This window comes from Pygocentrus nattereri, chromosome 3 (assembly GCF_015220715.1).
Source record: "Pygocentrus nattereri isolate fPygNat1 chromosome 3, fPygNat1.pri, whole genome shotgun sequence".
Classification (NCBI taxonomy): domain Eukaryota; kingdom Metazoa; phylum Chordata; class Actinopteri; order Characiformes; family Serrasalmidae; genus Pygocentrus; species Pygocentrus nattereri.
Genome location: NC_051213.1, coordinates 19292448 through 19315934, shown reverse-complemented (window position 1 = coordinate 19315934; position 23487 = coordinate 19292448). Strand labels below are relative to the sequence as shown.

Genomic DNA, 23487 nt, shown 5'->3' with positions numbered 1-23487 from the left:
CTGCTACTATGACTGCTTCAGGAGAAGATTAGAAAAGTATGATTTTTTTTTAATGTGGATTTCTGAAATGTTTTGAGCAATGTTAGGCAGATCGTTCAGTCTCAAAGAGGAGATCTTCCCTAAAGATAGATTTGTTTGTTTGTTTGTTTGTTTGTTTGTTTATTTATCTATTTATTTATTCCTGAGAAACAGTGCCCAAATACTGTTCACAGCATTAGTCAGGGTAAATCCTTGCCATGCAGGTGTAAGGAATCAGCCCTCTAGAGCTGATCCTGGATCAGCCTACCAACTCCCACCCGTGATCTCCTGCACTATCAGCTGCAGCCCAGAGCTCATTCTGAGCAGCCGTATGAGCCAGTTTTCCACCCACAGCTGTGGAGCAAAGAGAGCCCTGCAGTGCTGCTTAACACTGCCTGGGCTTCTGCAGCCTGCAGCCGTTATGCTCTTTAAACCACTGCTACAGGGTGTGTGTGTGTGTGTGTGTGCGTGTGTGTTGATGATGATAATAATGTGTTAAAGGGGAGGTGTGTGGGTATTGGGAAGAATAAGACAGCTTAGCCTTGTTTGTTTTCCTTCTGTAACGGGAAATCATCAGCGTGCGCCTCTCACTGCCAAGGCGCATCAAACACAGTCACCAACATCTGTTCCCTGCAAAGTCATCATTTATGGGACTTTACCAGCACGACACTACAGAGGCCCTATTTGCATAGCACCCTGCTGTGAGAGCTGCCGCAGTGAGAGAAAGAGACCACATCCACTAGCATCCCACATCCGACTACTGAGACAGATAGAGGGAATAAATGCTAATGCCAAGCGGGGCTGGAGAGATTGTTATGATCTGCTATTATCACGAATAATAATTTTTCAATGCAGTTTTTTTTCAGATTTCACTCCTGTATATATTTCACTTGTTAATTCTTTCATTTTAGGAAATTCATTATTAGCCTTCTGTTTTACTTACTATAGTGATCATACTGATTTTTACTCTCTTTGTCTTTTACTTGTCAGGCAGTGGCCATGTTCACTGAGCTCATTCGGGAGAACTTCAGGAACACCAAGCTGAAGCAATGCCTATTGCCACCACTAGGAGAGCTACTCTCCCTCATTGCTACCCAGGTAACTGTATCCAGAATGGCTTTAGATTGGTTTAGGTCTGTTTATGTGGACATGTATTTGAACATAGACCCCTAATGTTCACCTGATAACCTTTGTCTTTGAAAACTGCCATTTATTTTTTTATCCATCCTGTGTTTTGATGGTAGTTTTCCAATTTCACTCTAAGCTAATGCCCCTTCAGTCACATACAGATTGATCTTGAATTATTTCTAGTTTCTGAAAGTGCTCTGTTCTTAGATTTCAGATGCAGGTGGACCTAACCCAAAAAGGGTTATATTCTGTATGGCATCTTGGGGAATGTATAGTTGTATGGTAACACTCCTGGTCAAATTACATGTTTTATTTTTATCTTTTTAAATGAAAATAAGAACAGAACCTCGACAATGTCCAGTCTTTAGTGCACAGTTTCTATTTACTTGTTGAGTTTAACATTTTAAACATATTAATTTCTAAATTATGACTGTGGCACCCAAACCTTTGCATAAGACTGTATACAGATGTGACAAATTTGCGAAGATGTTCAGTATTTTGCTCTTTACAGTCCCCTTTAATACACGTTCAAAAGTTTTAACTTGCAATATTATTTTTATTTTATTTACAATAAAAAAATTATACAATACGTAAATATTTCAGACTATTCACAATAACGTATGTTTTAGATTTTTAATATTTCAAGAATTCTGCAAAGTTATTAATTGGTAAATAATAAATAATATGCAGTTATCTATTTGCAGTAATTCATTGTCAAGTTATCTGCTCCAGAATTTGATCTCCACTATTTATTTTATAATAACACAGTGTTATTAGATTCTTCTAAATCTGTTTGTCGTTGTGGACACATCTACAGTTTCTATATTTTGATTTACAGATGCTTGGAGTCGTACAGTTTTGAAACCTGTAAAGTTGCATAGGACTAGTATATACACATACTGCAATTCATTTTATATCATTGAAAACATTGGACCTCATTCACCAACCGTTCTTAAGAAGAAATTTCTTCTTAAAACCCTCTTATGTAGTTTTCGTGAGTGTTTTCTTAGTTTGGTTTGTTCGTAGGTGAGAACAGCATCGACACACACACGAGCACAAAACTGAAAAGAATTCTGCAATTTAAGATCACGTCATGAATCTCATGTAGACGTTTTTAAGACCTTTCTCAGGAAGTAGTTTAAGAAGAAAACATAGGAAGGTGTTGATAATTGAGGCCCTTTGATTCCAATCCTTTTGAATGGTAGTGTACATAGTGGAGCCTCTTCTTCACCCTTTGTCATTTACTTTGCTACAGTTCATAGTAGTTTGAATTAAGCTGAATTAAATGTATGCTCTGGAAAGTGTTATAGGGTTGTAGACACTGTAAGAACAGTGGGAGTTGCTTTTATTGGGCAGGTGAGAATGCTGTGTTGTGTAAGAAACCTTTGTATAAGTGGTATTTCTCTGTAGTGGTTGTATTTCTGTCCCTCTTTTAGCTCTGCTGTTTGCCAGGGTTAAGGCACATACCGCACACACAGCACTTATTGACATTATTGGCTTGGAGACCTGGGGACTCAAGTGCCCTTGATTGGTTTTAGTTAATGATTTTTCTTTGTTCTCACTATCTTTCTGCTAAATTAAGGAGGCTGGTTTGAATATCAATAACAGTATGTTGTAAACCCCAGATGTTCTTTAATAGGTCATGATGAATGCTGGGTGGGACACTAGGGGCTTTGTTTTTCTTTCCTGAATTTGAGATGGTGATGCACAATGTGGTTTATTTATACAATGACCGATTGTTATTACAGTAATGCTGAACAGTTTTAAAATTAAGGTTTCTAAAATACTGAGTGCTGAGAAGCCTTAAGGTAAGAACATTGGAGTTAATAAAACAGCATGGCTTGTTTCCTAGACACACAATGTAAGTGTTCCATCCAAATTCATCATTTGTTATAATATTCTTTACTGAATAGACCTTTAACAATTATTGGATGCTCACCTGATATAAACTTACTTCAACTGGCTGCAGTTATTTTTCATGGGTGTTAGCTTTCAAACCTGTTTACATTGCAACAATGTGAACTGGGTGGAGTTTCACCAGTTGGGCCGAGAAAAAGAAAACAGAAAACATTTATTAAGCCACATCATGAGTGTTATAAAAGGAAACCAAGACGTTCTACCTCCTACCTTAGTTCTAAAATACCTTTATAGGCCTCCTGCGAGATGTTTGTTTATTTGAACTTAAGCGACTAAGTATTAACCTGTAGAAAGCTTTAGGCTTGCACTTTAATAGTTGCAATATTTAGGTGATCTTATTTATTTAGGTGACAATCTTTATCTAAAGTCATTAAAGCCGTTTATGTTAAGAGATATAATATATACATGCGACCATTACGTAGTCCCACATTGTGTCACTGCAAGTATCCTATGCTCAAGTATATTCCCCTGGGCCAATAACATTTTTCCTGCACTGTCTGGCTTTTGATGGTTTCTGTATTGTAACAGTGACAAATTCACATAGTCATTCATAGTTTTTTTTTTTCCCATGCAGCCTGATTGTGTACACTTTATTCTCAAGGTATTTAAAAAAAGTGCCTAAAAAGTTATTTCAGGAAGTTTCAAAAGTTTTACACATTTTACACAATTATTACTGCTAAAGTTGTTGGGATCTGTTTTTTATTTTCCTTTAAAAGTAAAAATTTATTGTATTTTCAGTTTTATACATCATACATACAAAAAAGACCTTGGCTGAGATGAATGACAGGAGGCTTTACAAGCTGGAAAGATTTACAGTCTCAGTCAGTGTATTTTTTGTCAAAGGGAAATGTGCATTGGATTCTACTTGGTTTGCAGTGGTTTGTACTGCTTTCCTGCCTAATTGACATGCTCCTGCTTCATAGCAGATGCATCTACTCTGCTACTCGTACCTGTACTAGAGCTGGCAGTGGAAAGCCACAGTTATTTATGAACATGTTGGTTTATTTCGCCCAATTATGATGGCTGTTTTACACCACCCTTAATTGTTCCCCCAATGAAATGAATCGCTCTTCTCCTTCCATGTTAAGCTCTCTCTCTCTCACTCACTCTCTTTCTCCCCCTCTCTCTTTCCCTCTCCCTCTCTCTCCCTCTCCCCTGTAGGAGGAGAAGAAAGAGCACCCAGGAGGATTGTGGGTCGTTCCTTCTGCCGCCTACACCGTGTTAATGAGGTGCCTTCGGGAAGGGGTAAGACTACTGCGGCGTCCTCAGCTTGGTGTGTGTGTATGTGTGTGTTTAGGGGGCTGGGGGGGAGGGGGATCTGCGTGATAATGAACCCTCTGCAGCCCCTACAGGCATTGTTTGCTAGCCGCGAGTCAAGGGCGCATGGCAGACTCAGTCGTCAGTCAGCCCTGTCATATACTCACACACACACATACACATCCACACAACACACCTGCAGCAGAATTTTGCAGTAACACTTCTGTGCATCACCAACGCAATAGTTAACACAGCCCATGCTGTTTAAGGGTGGAACCCATCGTAGTCTGACTTCAGCAGGGCAGCTGTGTCTCTGCTGATCTCCTGCCCTGTCTGCACCCACCATATAACACAGCTCACTGCAGTGAATCTCTCTCACTCTCTCTTACTCTCTCTCACTTTCTCACTGTCTCTGCCTCCATCTCTCTCACTCTCTCTCACTGTCTCTCACTCTCTCTCTCTCTCTCTCTCTATATATATATATATATATATATATATATATATATATATATATATATATATATATATATATATATATATAAAATTTTGTCTAGTTTTCTGTCTGTCTATTGCTTTCTCATGTGATTCTGAGGTTGTTCAACAAACAGATTTGTTGATTACTGGACTGTTAACAGGGAGTAATCTGTTATGAAGGGGCATGGTGGATGTAGCACCTACAGCTTATGTGAAGAAACATGGATGGAAATCATGTTAGTAAAACACACTGCAACATTTCAGTAAGGGTTGAAATTGTGGAGACCTTTTTCCTCAGTTGACAAATTTTTCGTCATTTGATTGATGGCCTCAAGCACTGGCTCAACAGCTACCAATTTCTGGCTGGTAGATTGCCAATAACTGGCAAAAGTTGTGGCCTCTAGCATTTTGTGAAAGTGCCCAAAATTAGTCCTCTACTGTGCCTTGCTTGTGCAGGAGTTGAAGTTGTTTAAGTATGCTTGCTTTTGGGCACTTATTACTAAAGCCATAGCATAAACAAAATTATGTTCTCATTACGGTGCTGGAAATGACTGTAAAACCTTGAACTGATGAAACCTTCATAGAAAACCTCAAACCCAGCTTATTTCACACTTTTGGTTCCACTTAGGAACCATTTGTATGTGCAAAACTGGTAACTCCAGGCAAAGAGAGGCAAGTTACCCTCAAGTTGAAGTGTTGCACAGCTCAAGGCTTTTGCATATGGCCCTTCAAATGCTTTATTTGGCACATTATTTTTAGTGTTACCTCTCCCACTTGGCGCCAGGGAGGCGCAAGGGAGGTGCCCTGCTTAATGAGGGGATTTGTTGGCTGCGTATCCAGCACGCTGTAATGAGAACACAAGCCGTGGAGTGCACTGGCAGGAGGCGTACCTCTGTGCACTGCGTCCTAACACCTTGACTAACAATTGCTTTATGCTCTCAGAGGAGAGACGGAGAGCACACCTCCATTCTAGGATACGTGGCTGATAAGCAAGTCTGGCTTGCTGTGTTAAAAGGCTCAATAATCAGGGAGCAAGCTGCCTTTCCACCACACACTCACTCACTCACACTCTCTCTCTATCTCTCTCTCTCTCTCTCTCTCTCTCTCTCTCTCTCTCTCTCTCTCTCTCTCTCTCTCTCATATTCTCTCTCTCTCTCTCTCTCTCTCTCATATTCTCTCTCTCTCTCTCTCTCTCTCTCTCTCTCTCTCTCTCTCTCTCTCTCTCTCTCTCTCTCTCTCATATTCTCTTTCTCCCCTCCGTCCTATTTAACTTATAACACTTAAATTGTTGAAACTCTGCTCTGAAGCTGTGAACTCATGCTGATTCTCATGCAATGTGCATAACCTTTGGAGCTTTTTATTGTGTAATCAATGGCAAGTTATGTACACTTGAGCTGCCGTAACAGCAAATGGAGTAGGGAATGATAGATAATCCACTGTCATTACACTGCATGATTTGATTGTTGAAATAGGCAGAATTAGTGCTTAAAAAATAGTTTGTTTTATGATCAATCAACTCTGTGCATATGTATGTGAGAAAAATAGAGGAAACAAGTGTGTGTGTGTGTGTGTGTGTGTGTGTGTGTTAGGGCTGCACAAAAAAAAACTATCTTACATCTAACCTCTTACAGTGATCATCATTTTTGGGCTACATTAATGGTGGATTTTTACCGTGCTGTGAGTGTCTGCCGTAAACACATTGTTAAGGGCTATGGTGGCTGAACAGACAGTGAAGTAATTAGGTTGATTAAGTATAGTGTTAAGAGTTGTGTCTAATATTAGAGGACTGAACCCCAGTCTCCAGCATGCAGAGAAAGTGACTCAATAACTATGTTGTACTTAAAACTATAACACCTTTGTGTTACTCATACCTTTCATTCATTCATTCATTTAATTATTGGTATTAAGCAACCTTACTAATCTCGGTCATTCCAGATTTATGTTCACTGAGTGACTTTAGTGAATCAAGGCATTGGGGCAATCCAACAGATGTGAATTGGTTAAAATAATGCAGGTTTTAACCTCAGTGTGAGCCAGTGTGGTTTTAATATATTGCAATGCATCTTGCAATCACAATATATAGCAATATAATCCCAGTATATTGTTCCAACCATGCAGCACTGATGTGTACATGCTTGTGTGTGTGCAGAGTGATATATTTTCGTGTGTGAAGAAGTAAGCATGCTATGAGCCTTATATAGGCAGTAATTGTAACGCTTGAGCGTGCTGACCTGTTAGACAACCTTGGCTGGTCTAGCTCAGGAAATAAGACATCATGGTCTGAGAAAGAGAGAGAGAAATGCAGGAGCAGGACATTAGAAATGTGTAGGGGGGTGCATACTAAAGCGTACAATGAGTTTGAGAGAGAGAAAGAGATTATGTTCAAGTGCTCAAGTACTCTGTGTGATGAAAAAAAATTGTGCTCAATTCAAAGTGAGAATGCTTTTAATTCAGAGTGAGGGGGAGAGTACAGTGCAGACTGAATTCCAGGTCAGGCTGCAGCTGGAGGAGGTGTGTGCATGTGCTTGTGCATGTGTATGTTTGTGTTTGCTGCAAGGATGATGAAAGGTCTATATGCACTCATCCCTTAAGTGGCGTGTATTAGAGCCCAAGGCTGAAACTGGGCATCACAGTATTCTTCCATTAAATATTTACAATGCACCCTCTCTTTCACACATACAGACACTGTGAATATTCCATCACCCTCTATCAATTCTCTACTGTAATCCGCATCTATACTCTGTGTTGATCCTTATATGACTTTATTTAATTATTCGTTCTGGGCTGTGCTATAGTCTGCTGCAGCCTATATCTTCTCACTTTATGCCATGAACCTCCTCCTCACATGTTTACTGAAGAGACGCTGCTAAATCAGTCATGAGCCTGCCATGCAATATACATAGCTTTAGGGCTTTTGATTCGGGTACAGAGACACCTCTGATTACCAGAGCTACGCTTACCAAGTTACTACCATCTGCAGTTGAGAGTATTATACATTGCTTTCATTCATTTCATATGTCTAGCTTAAAGGCCTATACCAAACACAGCTAATGAGGTAAATTAATTGCAATCCAATTCCAAATCAGGTTGGTGTAGTGTTTGAAATGGAAATAAAAATTAGTTTAACCTGGATTAAATTGAAAATGGTCTAAAAATGCAATATTTGATGTTTTTTCATTGTTTTTCATAAAAAGTCTTTCATTTAAAATTTTGTGGAACACTTTCCAAAAAAGCTGGAACAGGTGCACATGATTACCTCACCTTGCTTTTTTAACAGCACTTAGTAATCTTTTGGAAACTGAAGACACAAACTGATTTTAAAAGCTGACAAACCAGTTTTAAAAGCAGATTTTGTTGCCATTTATCTGTTATACAAGTCTTTAGCTGTGCAACAGTACAGGACCTTTGTTGTTATATTTTTAGTTTAATAATTAACACACATTCAATAAGAAAGATCTGAACTGCAGGCAGGCGTGCAGGCAGGCAGCCCTGCACTTTCACACAACCATGCTGTTGTAACACATGCAAAATGTGGCTTGGCTCTAAAGGTTGGCTCATCAGAACACAGTACACGTTTACCTTGTGTACCAGAGCCCAGGGAAGTTGGCAGTGTTTCTGGCAGTTGTTGACATGTGGCTTTCACTGTTCATAGAACTGTCTTAACTTGCACTTGTGAACGCATTAATAAACGGTGTTTATTAACGGTTTGTCAACGTATTTCTGAACCCATATGTTGATATCCATCAGACAAGCATGCTGGTTTTTAAAGCTGTGCTGTCTGAGCAACTGAAGGTCACAGGCACCCTTGCAATTACTCACTAAGGAACATTATTCTTAAATTGTTGGGTTTTTACTGATGCATTTTTGGCAAGGTGGTTAGCCTCGACCCATGCTAGTAGCAGTGGATGCCCATTTTATATCTAAGAATGATTACATCATCTGTTTAAGGTGTCAGTGTTCCTCATCTTAAATGGACCCTTTCCAACTTTTTTGGAATGTGTTGTAAGCATCAACTTCAGACTGAGTGTATATTTATGAAAAAACAATGAAGCTAATCAGATAAAACATTAAATATCTATCTGTACTGTTTACATTTAAATACAGGGTAAAGTAGATATATAAATGATTCACTGCTTTATGTTTTTAGTAGCATGTTATCTACTATCCCAACGTTTTTGGAATTGGGTGCATTCTAGCTACTATTCCTGTTTTTTTTTTTTTTTTTTTTAAACAATGCAGTCACAATGAACATATGCTATCTCATGTCTCTGACTATCCAGTGTGATGTTCTGAAGCTACATTAGTGCTAATGAAAGTGTGTTTGGTTGTGTGATAGGCTGTGGGATGATTAATGGGGTTGAGAGAGAGAAGGGCAGATGAAACAGTGTAATGAAAGCCCTGGCTGGCAGGACTGATTTACATAGTTCTTTATTCAGGGCCAGGTGTGCTGCTTCTTCAAATGGACACAATTACAGCCTCTCTGCACTCCTGCCCCCCAACCCCCAACCTCCAATCCAGAGCACACACATACATATACACATCCTACAGAGACCCATAATAGCAGCTTGACAGGCTCTGAGTAATCTCATACACATGCACAAACAAACTGGTATGAGAGGCAGGGGGGGTCTCAAATGGACCTACTTAGCTACTGCCATATCTTCAACACCCTCTTAGCCAAACAATTTGCCTAATCTTCTTAATGTAGAATTAGCCCACTTCCCATCACTTAATGCCTAAATTAAGGTTTGTGTACAAATAATTTGCTCTGGCAGCTGAAACTTTGAGTGAAAATCTGTGATAAAAAACCTTCCTTTGCAGCAAAATATAAATGTGTGTTTAACAATGCAAAAGGTAATGTGAGCATGGTCAATAAGTACAGGTTATTCATTTTCAGGATATTTCTAGGGAGATTAGATTATAAGATTATATATATTATTGTATAAAAAAAAAATTTTTATGACTCTAAAAAAGGAAATTTCTTTTTCTTAATGACTGTTTTGACCACAGATGAAATAAATAAAGGGTGTTCTCTGACCTACACAACTGTAAATGAGAGATTCTGTAGTACAGTATTATTGATTTGTTTTGAATATGGTGATTGGTGTGTCAGCTCTAAGTGTAGCATGATTTGTAAGTGACCTCAAACTGTAGAGTAGAATGCTGATTCTGCAGATGTGAATTTGGGGGAAAAAAAATACATAATTCTGGTAAAGTTTGGTTTGAGCATGGCCCCGGGCTACAGTGGAGTCGGAGAGCTGAGAAGTGCTGTGTGTGTATGTGTGTGTGAGAGCGAGAGAGAAGTACTCTGGGGAATAGCTGTCCTCACCTTTTCTCTCTTACCGTGTACTGTATAACCCCAAACTTTGACACTGTGTGGGTTTGGGCTGTTGAGTCACATGGGACACACTGTATAAATAAACATATAGGCTACCCTCTGTAGTTATGTGGTGCTCATGTTAATCTAGTCAACCCTATGTAGATGGGCACAGGGCCTTTTGTGTGGGCATGGGCTTTTGGCTTCATGTGGTGCTCTGTACTCTTCCAGGAAACTTTCAGTATGTAGAAAGCATGTCATAGCATCAGACAGTTGTTCGTGGTTGGATATTTCCCTTTTAGACCCTAATGAATATGATTGTGTGGCCAAAAGGAAGTTAATCCTCCATCAGCTCTCCTACCTTGAGATGATGGTTTAGAGGCAAGATCTTTTACAGAGCTCCATATCAGTGCACTAAGCTGAGTGCTGAGATGAGTATCTGTGGTTTGTTGGCTGTAATGCATGCTCTCTCAGCTGGTCTGGTCAGGTCAGACTATAGAACTCCCCATTACTCCAGTGAGAAGATCCTTAAAGCAGCTCGTGCAGGCCACTGTGGAAAGGCACTTACAGGCTATGAGAAAAGCCCAGACCTGCCTCAATTCAGAATACATTTTGTTATGGAGGAACCTCGAGTTGTAGAGTGCAGTGTTATTTTCTCCAGGTTCCGCTTTTTCTTTTTCTCTTTTTTTTGTGAAAAGGCTGCTATACCAAGAAAAAAACTGCCTGCTCCACATCCCTTCTCTTGACTTGCCCTCCAGCAGGCTGTCAATCATTTCCCCCTGTCCTCCTTCTCAGCTTCTGCTCCAAACCACCACCCCTAAACTCTCCACAGAACTAGTGATGGGACCAGTGCTAAACCAGCAACTCTGGACAAAGCATTCTTAGACTTTAACACTTTAGTATTGCATTCTTATATTGCACTATACACCCATGTCTTTGAGTGTCTGTTGGGGCAATTTTTCATGAGCTGAGCTGAACTCGTTCTTACCGCTGAGAAAAGGGTTGCTAGTGTTATTGCAGTAAAAACATGGCTATTGCATCGGAATAGCACACAGAATGACTCAAATATATGCCTTACCTTGCCTTTTGGTATTTTCCTGATTCTGTGCTCTTGCTGCTTGTTGTACACTGTTAAATGTTTAAATTTTACTTGTTCCAGCCATGGAGAGATGTGCTCAAGGACAGGAGGCCTAGAGACAAAAATACCCAAATGAGTTTCTGTGTTGGCCTTCGCTTTGCTTAGAAAAGGTTGTTTGTGGCATGGAAATTCAGGAATTTATTCACTGACTACTGTCTGTTGAGGGAGTATATTCCCATGATGTAATTCCATGAAATCAGGAAAACACTGCATCTCCTGCTTTTATATTTCCATATTACATTAGACAGTTATGAAATCCTTCTTTTTTGAATGTAATATCAACTTTATTGTTTTATTTTGAAACACATGAGAAAATGGAATCTGTACTGAGTGATACAGACTTTATTTTTGCTACCACAACACAGTACTCTTAATTATAGCACTGTAGAATTAATTGAAGTTTTTTTTTAATGTCATGCTTTGTAAAATGCGTAATGGCTTATGAAGTGTGTAGTGAGGGAAATTTCAGATAACAAATCTCTTCGTGTTACACAGTTTTCAAACATTGCTAACTGAATGAGTAAAAGACCTTATACACACATCTCTGTGCAAAAGTGAGAGACCACACTTAATTTTTCATTTTCACATCAAACAGCCATTAAGTAGAAGTTATTTTCAGTGACAGGAAAAAGCTATTTTTAAAAGAAAATTAAACAAAAGCTTTTACATCTAAATATAATCAAAATATAAAGAAAATATATATCAACATTTTCAGTATTTTGTGTGCCCATTCTTTGCCTTTATTACAACTTCCATCTTTTTCAGAGAAAGCTGCAGGGATATTTTTCACACTTCCAAAGTTCAGTCTTAGGAAGCTGGTTGAATTTTCTGCTTCTCACGGTCCAAGTACTCTCATTTATAAGTTTCGAGTCATTAGACCACAAAATTTTCATCTCCATCTCAGTTTTCTAGTTTTTTTGTTCTCATGCAAAACTTTTTTTATTGTCTGTTTTATTTTCTATATACACAACCGCAATTCCAATGAAGTTGGGACGTTGTGTAAAACATAAATAAAAACAGAATACGATGATTTGCAAATCCTTTTCAAACAATATTCAATTGAATACACTACAAAGACAAGATATTTAATGTTCAAACGGATAAACTTTATTGTTTTTTGCAAATATTCACTCATTTTGAATTTGATGCCTGCAACACGTTCCAAAGAAGTTGGGACAGGGGCATGTTTACCACTGTGTTACATCAACTTTCCTTTTAACACTCAATAAGCGTTTGGGAACTGAGGACACTAATTGTTGAAGCTTTGTAGGTGGAATTCTTTCCCATTCTTGCTTGATGTACAACTGTAGTTGCTCAACAGTCTCTGTTGTCGTATTTTGCGCTTCATAATGTGCCACACATTTTCAATAGGAGACAGGTCTGGACTGCAGGCAGGCCAGTCAAGTACCCGCACTCTTTTACTACAAAGCCATGCTGTTGTAACACGTGCAGAATGTGGCTTGGCATTGTCTTGCTGAAATAAGCAGGGACATCCCTGAAAAAGACGTTGCATGGATGGCAGCATATGTTGCTCCAAAACCTGTATGTACCTTTCAGCATTAATGGTGCCTTCACAGATGTGCAAGTTACCCATGCCATGGGCACTAACACACCCCCATACCATCAGAGATGCTGGCTTTTGAACTTTGCACTGGTAACAATCCGGACAGACCGTTTCCTCTTTGGCCCAGAGGACACGACATCCATGATTTCCAAAAACAATTTGAAATGTGGACTCGTTAGACCACAGGACACTTTTCCACTTTGCGTCAGTCCATATGAGCTCGGGCCCAGAGAAGCCGGTGGCGTTTCTGGGTGTTGTTGATTTATGGCTTTCGCTTTGCGTGGCAGAGTTTTAACTTGCACTTGTAGGTGGAGCGATGAACTGTGTTCACTGACAGTGGTTTTCTGAAGTGTTCCTGAGCCCATGTGGTAATATCCGTTACAGAATGATGTCGGTTTTTAATGCAGTGCCGCCTGAGGGATCGAAGGTCACGGGCATTCAATGTTGGTTTTCTTCCTTGGTTTTCTCCAGACTCTCTAAATCTTTTGATGATATTATGGACTGTAGATGATGAAACCCCTAAATTCCTTGCAATTGCATGTTGAGAAACATTGTTCTTAAACTGTTGGACTATTTGCTTACGCAGTTGTTCACAAAGTGGTGAACCTCGCCCCATCCTTGCTTGTGATCGACTGAGTCTTTCAGGGACGCTCTCTTTATACCCAATCATGACGCTCACCTGTTTCCAATTAACCTGTTCACCTGTGGAATGTTCCAAACAGGTGTTTTTTGAGCATTCCTCAACTTTCCCAGTCTTTTGTTGCCCCTGTCCCAACTTCTTTGGAATGTGTTGCAGGCATCAAATTCAAAATGAGTGAATATTTGGAAAAAACAATGAAGTTTATCTGTTTGAAAATTAAATATCTTGTTTTTGTAGTATATTCAATTGAATATAGGTGGAAAAGGATTTGCAAATTATCGTATTCTGTTTTTATTTATGTTTTACTCAACGTCCAAACTTCATTGGAATTGGGGTTGTAAAATACACACTGCTGAGTGTACGGTAAACCTTTCAAAATAAATGTTTAAGTAGCTGTTGCGATTATATAGCCTGCTTGATGCTTGAAGTTCATCACGGACCACATCTCTGTCTTACCTTCTGTAATAATGTTCATCCTGAATCTGAAATTTATGTAAGTTAGGGGGCCTCAAGAGAGAAAATCTAGCAAATCACAAGAACAGCAACGAAGAATAAATGGTGGCACAAGCAGGCGTGTTAACGACTGTTAGCATTAGCTGGCTAGTTAACGCAGCTACAGAAACATTAGCTTAAAGAAACTCAGGTAGTGTAAGGGGGGATAAACCATTTTCTATATTATTTTCTTGTCTGTTGATCTGGTGAATGCAGTCAGTTGAAAGGCGTTGTTCAATGTGATCACATGATGCATTTTATTGCTGTTTTGGTTGGCTTTTTCATGAAGCTTGTTTCATGAAGTTGAGATGTTTACATTGTGCAATTTAGTTTTATGAAGGTTTCAAACAACTAAAGTTGCATGTTGTGAGTTGCTTGCAACATCATTTCCATGCAACTTGCCAGTTACACAAAGCACAACACAGTTGCATGCAAAACATTCAGTGGCTCAAATTAATAGCCAAATTAGCTGTTTGTATTTTCTATACACTGTAGCATTCCTCCTATAAAATCATACATGAGGTGTTAATGATACATGGATCTGTCTTTTAGCCATTTGTCTCTGAAAAGTAAGCTTTTAACTAGCTGTTGTTATTGCCATAGACACAAAGCAAGTTCTTGAAATCCACATCTCTGTTTCTTCCCTTCTGTAATAATTTTCATTTTTGGATTCCAAATGAATCTGAGTCTGTGTAAAGGTCAAAGGGAGGAGGGCATTTAGAGAGGAGAAAATAGCCTAGCTATATAAATCACAGCTGTTAGCATTACCTGGTTTGTCAATGCAGCTGGCTATGGCAAGGTTGTAATAAACTCACATTAGTTGTCATGCCTTAAGTTAGTTGCCATGCCTGACAAAATGAAAAACTACCAACCTTGAGTCAGTCTGGTGGGTCTCCTTGTCAACTGCCCACTAAACTATCGTTTATTTTTTCTTGTTATTTTAATCCTGTAAAATCAGTCATTTGAAAGTATGTTGTTCTGTGTGATCATGTAAATCAGAACATCCTTAATTTGTTTAATTTCTAGTTAAAAAAATCATTAGGTAGAAGGTATGAATTGTTCAGTGATTGGGTGGGCAAAAAAACCCAATGTAACATAAAATTCAACAACCAAATATAATCAAAATATATATCAAATGTATATAAAAAATGAGTTGTTGAAGTATTAGTTATAATGGCAAGTCTGTATCTCTCTCTGCAGGAGGAGTTGGTGGTGAATCACATGGCAGCAAAGGTCATAGAGAATGTGTGCAGCAGAGAGTGTCTGTGTGCTCAAGGCTTCATCACAGCAGAGGTGGGACCTGCTCTCTGGTACCTTTTCACACATTCCACTGTGGATGCGCTAAGGGTCAGTGCAATGTCGGTACGTAATACACGAAAGTTTTTCTCTAATTACACTGATCAGTTTTTTCGTGGAGGACACTTAATGGAGATCGTCTGGTCCGTCGTTGTCCAGGTTGAATAACTTGAGTGTTCCTGTTTCCCCAATGCCAAAGGCTCTGTGTAGAATAACCCGTCACTCAGCGGGAGCGTTCCAGAGTGTCATTGACAAGGTGGGATTGCCCAGCATCCTCAGCTGCTTAGTGTCAGGCATCAGCCGTGTGCAGCAGCATATGCTCACCATGTTTGCGGCCATGCTGGCCTCCGGCGCACACTTAAACAGACTGGTACAGGACAGGGTATGTATACAAACACACACACACACACACACACACACACACACACACACACACACAAATATGTTTTTGTAACTTTATAGGACTTCCGCTTGGCATCTTATTTAGCATCTCCGCATATCCTGATATTAATTTCAGAAAACAAATATTTTTGACCTTTTTTGTCGAGAAAGAATGCAAGAATTATCTAGATGTCCCCACAAAGTGCTACATTCATAGCCACACAGACAGACACACATACACATAGGATTGATGATTGATAGAGTGTAGTGGATAACTGCTGTCTATGTGGCAGACTGGAATTTGAATCCCTGCCTGAATGTGCACATAACATACCAATATGAGTCCTTGGCTGAGATTCCTAACACTACATTCTCCTCTGTAACATGATTAACTGTAAGCCACTCTGGAAGAAAGCATCTGCCAAATGTTGTAAAAGTAAATGACTGTAATTGCTGGCAAGAGAAAACCTTTAGCTGTGATGAAACTGCATGATTAGAATGTATTTCCCATTTTCCAAATGCAGTATAGAAGCCAATTTGTTTCAAATAATCAGTATAGCAAAATATTTATTGTATTTATTATTGGAAATGAAAGTTGTGCTACTTGGAGTTGTGTGTTCTACATGTAATTTTTAAAGGTCTCACATGATACAGAGACGTTTAAAATAATAATTATGTGTAGTATCCTTAAAAGCAGTAACACGTTTTGAAATATTAATGAAGATGCAGGTTGACAGAATTGTGCACATTAAGGTCTAATGTGTGATTTTTTTTTTTTTTTTTTTTTTTCCAGTGTGAATAGTTATTGACTTTCTAGCTTTGGTGTGTTTCAAATGGAATGTTTAATGAGCATTTTATGAGTATGGATGCCGACATGATGTCCTTGAAAGCCTTCAGGCCCCTCAAATAATATGAAACACACCTTACTTCTGTTTAGTAGTAGATTTATTTAAAGCTAATATTTAATTAGGGGTAACTCACTTTCACTTTAGTGTTGCATTTCTGAATGTTTTTTTTTCCCTCATGTAAATAGTTTAACAGTCAAAAAAAGTGTTTACACAAAATTTACAAGGATACATTGCAGGAAAGTGGTGAGAGGAATTTCATGTTGATCTGATAAAAAGCCTAATACATTTTTTTTGTACCTTTTGTATTATTAATTTTTAATGTCTATTTATCAGATCATAATAGAAACATTCTGTTGGACTATGATGGTTCATCGACCTGCAATGATTTCTATTTGGGGGAGAGATAAAAACAACAAACACCACACCTCCATCGGTCTGCTGTGAGCCACCCTCTCTCTCCCTCACCTCTTCTGACTGCTAATTGGCCATTAGTGCTGACACTGCTGCTGTTTGGCCAACTTGGGAGATGAATGCCGTCCACGGCAGCAAGATGCAGATATGAATGAACTAAAAGATCTCCCTTTTCTGTGTAGCTCTTCTGTCTCACTCTCTCACTCTCCTGAATGTTCACTTGTAGTTTTTCTCCCTGCATCTCTCTCGATGGTCATCAGGGTCAAAAATCTTTTTTTAAAAAAACTTTTAAGAATGCCATGCAGAGGTATACCCTCCATAAGGATTCAGTTTCATTTCCCAGCTGTGCCATTTGTCATCTGTGATGAGGTTGTCCAAATAGTGCAGTGGTCATATTCCTGTTGGGGCAGAAGTACTGCAGGTTCACCAGGTTCAACTTAACCATAGTTAAGTTGAACATGGCTTTCCCCCCTGTTTCCAGTAGATCATAAAGATGGGATAGCAGATTTAAGTTTTGTTGGCGGAACCATGTGCTGGTTTCCCATTCCAAGATTAGTGATGGTGGATAATACAATGAGATATCTACACTACTATTTAGATGATCTAGAACTACATTATGAGAAATTTGGGTGAAATTTGAATATTTTTTAATTCTGCTTTAGGCTTATGATGAGTGAGAGAGTTCATTGTTTGGTTATTATCAATGATAAGTTTTATTTGTTTCTGCTACTTATTAAATAATAGATTAAAGACCGAAGGACAGTTTTTCAGGAATGAAACATTATACATTTATGACACAGTTTTGTTTCATTTGTTATCTGAAGGAGTAATCAATTGGAAAATAGGCTGTAGAAATTTATTTTAATGCTATGATATATTGCCTTCAAGGCTGTCCATGATTACCAATGGTAATTTTATTTGACTTGCATACATTTGCATGTAAACTTCCAATTTGACTCAAGAAAAAAAACAACAACATGTATTTCGAGAGCATGAAACTAACGGCATCACCTCTGCACCAATTATAAACTGCTATAGATTTCTATCCCTAATTCCCCTGACAAATAGAAGTCCAGAGCACCACGTGTTTATTCATGCATTGTCTCGCATAGAATTTAAATTTCAATGAAGCACTGGGCAACACAGCTAATTGGGTAAGGATGTGCAACAGTCTCTGAGTGCAGCTTGGAAATACTGTTGATGTAATTACAATTCATGCAGGGAGTTTACGCTTTTGAAATTAATTAACTCCCGTTCTTATGCCGTATTTAATCGCAATGTTTCGGATTGTTTTCCCTTTGACCATTCTCCCCAATTATGCAGATAGAGGAACTTAATCAATTCTTCCTAATTTGCTGCCCACTAAATGCTGTGGAACTCATTAGCTTATTAACCTCTGTTTTATGTCAAGTGCAGTTTGGGGGACTTTTCAATCCCCTCCAGCACCTTACAGTGTAAGTGATAGCACCTGTCAAATTACTGTCAAACAATAGGAGATTTACACTAGCCTAAGTGTCCAGAGACTCCCAGCCTTTACAAATGGCAGTGTGTTCTAATGAAGCTGAGCTAACAGTTGAATGGCTCTCTTTGCAGGACTTTGTTGTGAAGATAATCCGTTCTCTGGAGAGTCCTTCCTCAGTCATTCGAGCCAAGGCCTTCCTGGTGCTTCTGCAGGTTCTCATACATAACAGGGAGATGCTGTTGCTGTGCTGCAGCTCCAGGTAAACCACACTAATCCAGCCGTTTAACCCTTCATATGATAAACAGAATGTAGATTGGACGCAGTGGAAAGATGCTTCTGCTTTGTGCGTTTTGGCAGTATTATGTGTTTTGGCATTAATGCACAGAATAACAGTACCTGCTTAAGTTTTTGTCAATTTTTTTCTTGAGTAAGGTCCTTAGAAAAAAGTCTGTTAGATTCATGACGTGTTCTTAAACTCCAGAATTACCCAAGAACAAATCCTGAATAAAACATTGATGAATGTCATCACAGTTGGTGATTGAGGCCCAGTGTGCCTGCTGTACTTTGCTAATTTACATCTATACTTTCATTTGAATCGCTGTACCTCTTATTACAAGAACTGCCTCACTTACTGGATTTAGTCTGTCCAGATTATCTAATTGGTAAAATTTTAGAAACTTGTTTTCTAGATGGTTGTTGTAAGATTGTTAGAAAAATCACACTAAGAGAGTTGCCAGAGGTTTGTTTAAGGCATTTTTGCTTGTTTTATCAGAGGAAATCTGCCCAGAAACTGATACAGGCAGATTTTTTTTATGCAGAATCACATTTCATATGGCAGCAGCCATGGTGTTATGTCACAGTGTTTGATCTGCTGGCTATTCAAGCACGAGTATAGATATGTCATGTCATGTCAGAATCTATCTACCTTTGCGCAGCTCTGCCTCCCTCTCTCTGCCTCCTTGTAATAGATAGATGTTGCAATTTCTCAGTTGATCTGTAGGTTAAGAAAGGTGCTATCTGCATAGAACGAGGTGTAATGAAAGACTGCCCACAGTTTGATTCAAACTTTGATAGTTCATGATTCATTATTATCGTGATCTATTGAGCAAAACCAAATGAGAAAAAATTATGACTGTGTCCATTTTGTTGTGCAGTTTACTAATGAACATGCTTTAGTAAGTTGTTGATTGGTGCTGGTTATTTGCGAATGTCGAAATGCTGTCACTGCATTTAGATTTAGATTTAGTCTGTTTTCTATTATTTATTGTCACTCCACTTTGTCATATTTTTGCATTGTGACACCACTAGAGTAGAATAATTTTTGCTATTATTATTTAGTGGTAGTGGTAGTGGTCGTGGTGGTGGTAGTAGTAGTAGTAGTAGTAGTTGTTGTAGTTATCGATGTAATATTCAGAGAATGTTTTAGTGTACCATTTTTTAAAACTGCTTTACAAAGGCTATTGCAGCAAGTCTCTTAAATTAGAAATCTCACTGATTATTGCCTCTGATGCGTTTTCTACTTGTAACCTACAGATGAAGGTATTCATTAACAGTACATCAGCAGTACACCAGTTTTCAGAGAAGTAGCGCCCTAAATACACACATCAGTGTGTATTCAAAAAGGAATAGTATGAATAATGAATGAACTGCTTTAATGTGAATTTTAAGAATTATCTCTTTGGCTGTTTGAGCTTTCTCCCCTTTATCTGTGGTTTTATACAACATTATCATGTCCCCAGAGAAACTGTATCCATGTTTTATATATCATTAATGTATTGTTCCTTTATATCTCTGAAAAAAAAAGTCTTCATGAAAGTTAAAAGGAAAATTCCACTGTTTTGAGAAATTGATGGCTACCTGATGAGAATGGACGAGGGGGGTGATGATAGTTTGCACAGTAAAGGGTATCAGAGTCACCAGGAAGCTGCTTGGAAAACTGAAAATAGATGAGGTTAATTTTCCTCTCATTTTCCAATCTTTTCACTCTGATATCGTCAAGCTGGTTTGCCATGTTTGTTTAGAAACAGTTTAAGCAGCACTAGTCCTTTCTCTGGACCTGACAAGCCTTTGCCTATGCTTGTAATTTTAAATTGCAGTGTTCTTCATATTGAATACTGGCACTCAAGTGGATCCTTATAACCAGCCAGAGGGAACCGTGATTGCGTTGAATTCCAAAATGAGACCAGAATACAGAGCCCATAGTTGAATATAATCTACTTTACCTCAACCCATTTTTGCCAACATTAGTCTTTGTCTTGTATTAAAATGATCTCCTTGTTTCTACATTATTTAAATAATCATAAACAGCCTCGTTTTTATAATTCATGCATAATTAATTGGTAGAGAGCTCATTTATGTTGAAGACCCTAATTGGCCTCAGTCCTATCTTATAAGTACAATATGTCATCACCATCAGCAATGATGTTCAAACAGGCGTAGAGTCCACAGTGATCTAGTTCCATCTCCCTGTTGGATGCCTCTTTATGTTCTCCTCTCTTGCTTCCACTCACCCGCATCTATCATCTCTCTCTTTCACTCTCTCTTTCGCACGCTCTCTCTATCTCTCTCTCTCTCTCTCTCCCCTTATCCTCTCTCTCACTTTATGTCTTTCTCTCTCTCTGTCCCTCTCTCTTTCTCACACACTCTTACAAGTGTTCCCCTGGTGCAGTGTGTCAGAGCTGACCCTACTCTCTATCTCCCACAGTGCGAGCAGCTTCCTCGCCGCTCTCATAAACACTTCCCTAATTAGCTCTGCAGTGTCGGCCGCACGAAGCTGCCGCTGACAGGCACCGCAGCCCTTCTGCAGACACGTCAATCCGGATGCACTGCACCCAGCATCTCTCTGCCCCATGCAGACACAAGGAGTGTGCTTAAAACCAAATGAGGAGGTGCTTTTAACTTGTACACTGTCTGGAAAAATGGAAGCGCTGTCTGTGCTGTGAAAGAGAAAAGAGTTGTTGTTGGACGATTGGATATGTGTGTATATGTGTGTGTGTGTGTGTGTGTGTGTGTGTGTGTGTGTGTATGTATATATATATATATATATATATATATATATATATATATATATATAAATACGGTATTTGCTTGTCCGCCTTCACACGCATATGAACTTGAGTAACATCCCTGTCTCAATTCATAGGGTTTAATATGATGTCAGCCCACCCTTTGCAGCTATAACAGCTTCAACTCTTCTGGGAAGTCTTTCCACAAGGGTTTATGGGAATTTTTGACCATTCTTCCAGAAGCACATTTGTGAGGTCAAACACTGATGTTGGATGAGAAGGCCTGGCTCACAGTCTCTGCTCTAATTCATCCCAAAGGTGTTCTAACGGGTTGAGGTTAGGAGTCTGTGCAGGCCAGTCAAGTTCTTCCACAACAGACTCACTCATCCATATCTTTATGGACCTTGCTTTGTGTGCTAGTGTACAGTCATGTTGGAACAGGAAGGGGCCATCCCCAAACTGTTCCCACAAAGTTGGGAGCATGGAATTGTCCAAATTCTCTTGGTCTGCTGAAGCATTAAGCGTTCCTTTCACTGGAACCAAGGAGCCAAACCCAACTCCTGAAAAACAACCCCACACCATAATCCCCCCTCCACCAAACTTTACACTTGGCGCAATGCAGTCAGACATGTACTGTTGTCCTGGCAACTGTCAAACCCAGACTCATCCATCAGATTACCAGAAGGAGAAGCATGATTCATCACTCCAGAGAACACATCTACACTGCTGTAGAGTACAGTACCAGTGCTTTACATCATGCATTCGATGCTTTGCATTGCACTTGGTAATGTAAGGCTTGGATGCAGCTGCTCAGACATGGAAACCCATTCCATGAAGTTCTCTGTTACGGGACAGCAGGGAGGCGGACCCAAGTGCAGAACTGAAACCCAGCAAAAATATGTAAAAGTAGGGATAGATGGGGGCAACGGAGTGTGTGCTAGGTGTAGAAAAATAGGGTGTCCACGAGCGGGTTTGAACCGCCCCGGTACAGATCAGCAGCCTGTGACATTACCGCTGCGCCACCAGGAAGCAGAAGCAACCTCGGGGTGAAGCCCTTCAAGGAAGGGAGAACGAAAAAGGCGGGAATGTAGAACAAAGGCAAGCAGTGTGCTCAAACAAAGGCAGAGTTAGAATGGGAAACAAAAAGATAATGAGAACACAAAAGATGTGATTATGACAGGAAGGCTTTATGCTTCCCTTCACTTGTTTGCTTTTAGAGAAAATTCCTTTTGTATGGCTTGTTTTTTTGTTTTCCTTTTTGTAAGTAATTTGGGGGCAATTACTCTCTTCTCTGTCCTCTTTGTGGTTTTGGGGCAGTTTTGTTTTCTTTTCTGATCTGTCTCTGTCTCGTTTCTTTTCAAACAATGTTGTTTGCCACAGCTTTATGCAGGGAAGGCCACAGGTGTGTCCAGTTAGCCTGATTAGTTCATGGTTCCTCACTGCCGTCGCCCCCTGCTGGCAGCAGGCGGCACAGACTGGAGGCTGAACCCTTACACTCTCTACACACTGTACTTGAGCTTATCTGAAGACCACATGAAGCACTTGTGTGCTTCAGATCATTGTCCTGCTGCATAACCAAAGCCTAAGTTTTAGCTCACAAATGAATGGGTAGACATTTTCCTTCAGGGTTTTCTGATACAGAGCAGAATTTGTGCAGGTCCAAGCAAAGCAGTCTCAGACCATCGCACTACCACCATGTTGGACTGTTTTTATGATGTTTTTATGGTGGAATGCAGGATGACAGGACAGGACCCATGTCTTACAAAAAGTTCCACCTTTGACTCATCTATCCATCTTGGGTCATCTAGAGTTGCGTCTTACAACTCTCCAATGGAGGCCATTTTTACCAGATTTTTTTTATGGAATCATGTACATTGATTTTAACTGAAGCAAGTGAGACGTGCAGTTCTTTAGATGTTGATCTGCGTTCTTTTGTAACCTCCTGGATTAGTCATTAATGCACTGTTGATTCAGCAGGTCTGATAGTCATGCCTGGGTATAGCTAGTGAAATTGGTTGATTTTGTAGCTAAGGGTGTGATTATTTTTTCACATAGTTCCAAGTATAGCTGGACGGCATTTTTCCTTTAATAAGTGAACTCATCATCTAAAAACAGCATTTTCTGTTTTTGATCTGTCTT

General features: G+C 39.3%; 1 protein-coding gene across 1 annotated transcript in view; it reads left to right on the top strand.

Moving 5' to 3' along the window:
* Positions 1–23487, top strand: part of ulk4 (unc-51 like kinase 4) — a 117540-nt gene that overhangs the window by 16829 nt on the left and 77224 nt on the right. The window contains exons 18-22 of the mRNA XM_017700417.2: positions 1009–1116; positions 4225–4308; positions 15146–15307; positions 15441–15623; positions 18475–18602. Coding sequence (XP_017555906.1) covers positions 1009–1116; positions 4225–4308; positions 15146–15307; positions 15441–15623; positions 18475–18602 — 665 coding nt within the window. The remainder of the gene's footprint in view (positions 1–1008; positions 1117–4224; positions 4309–15145; positions 15308–15440; positions 15624–18474; positions 18603–23487) is intronic.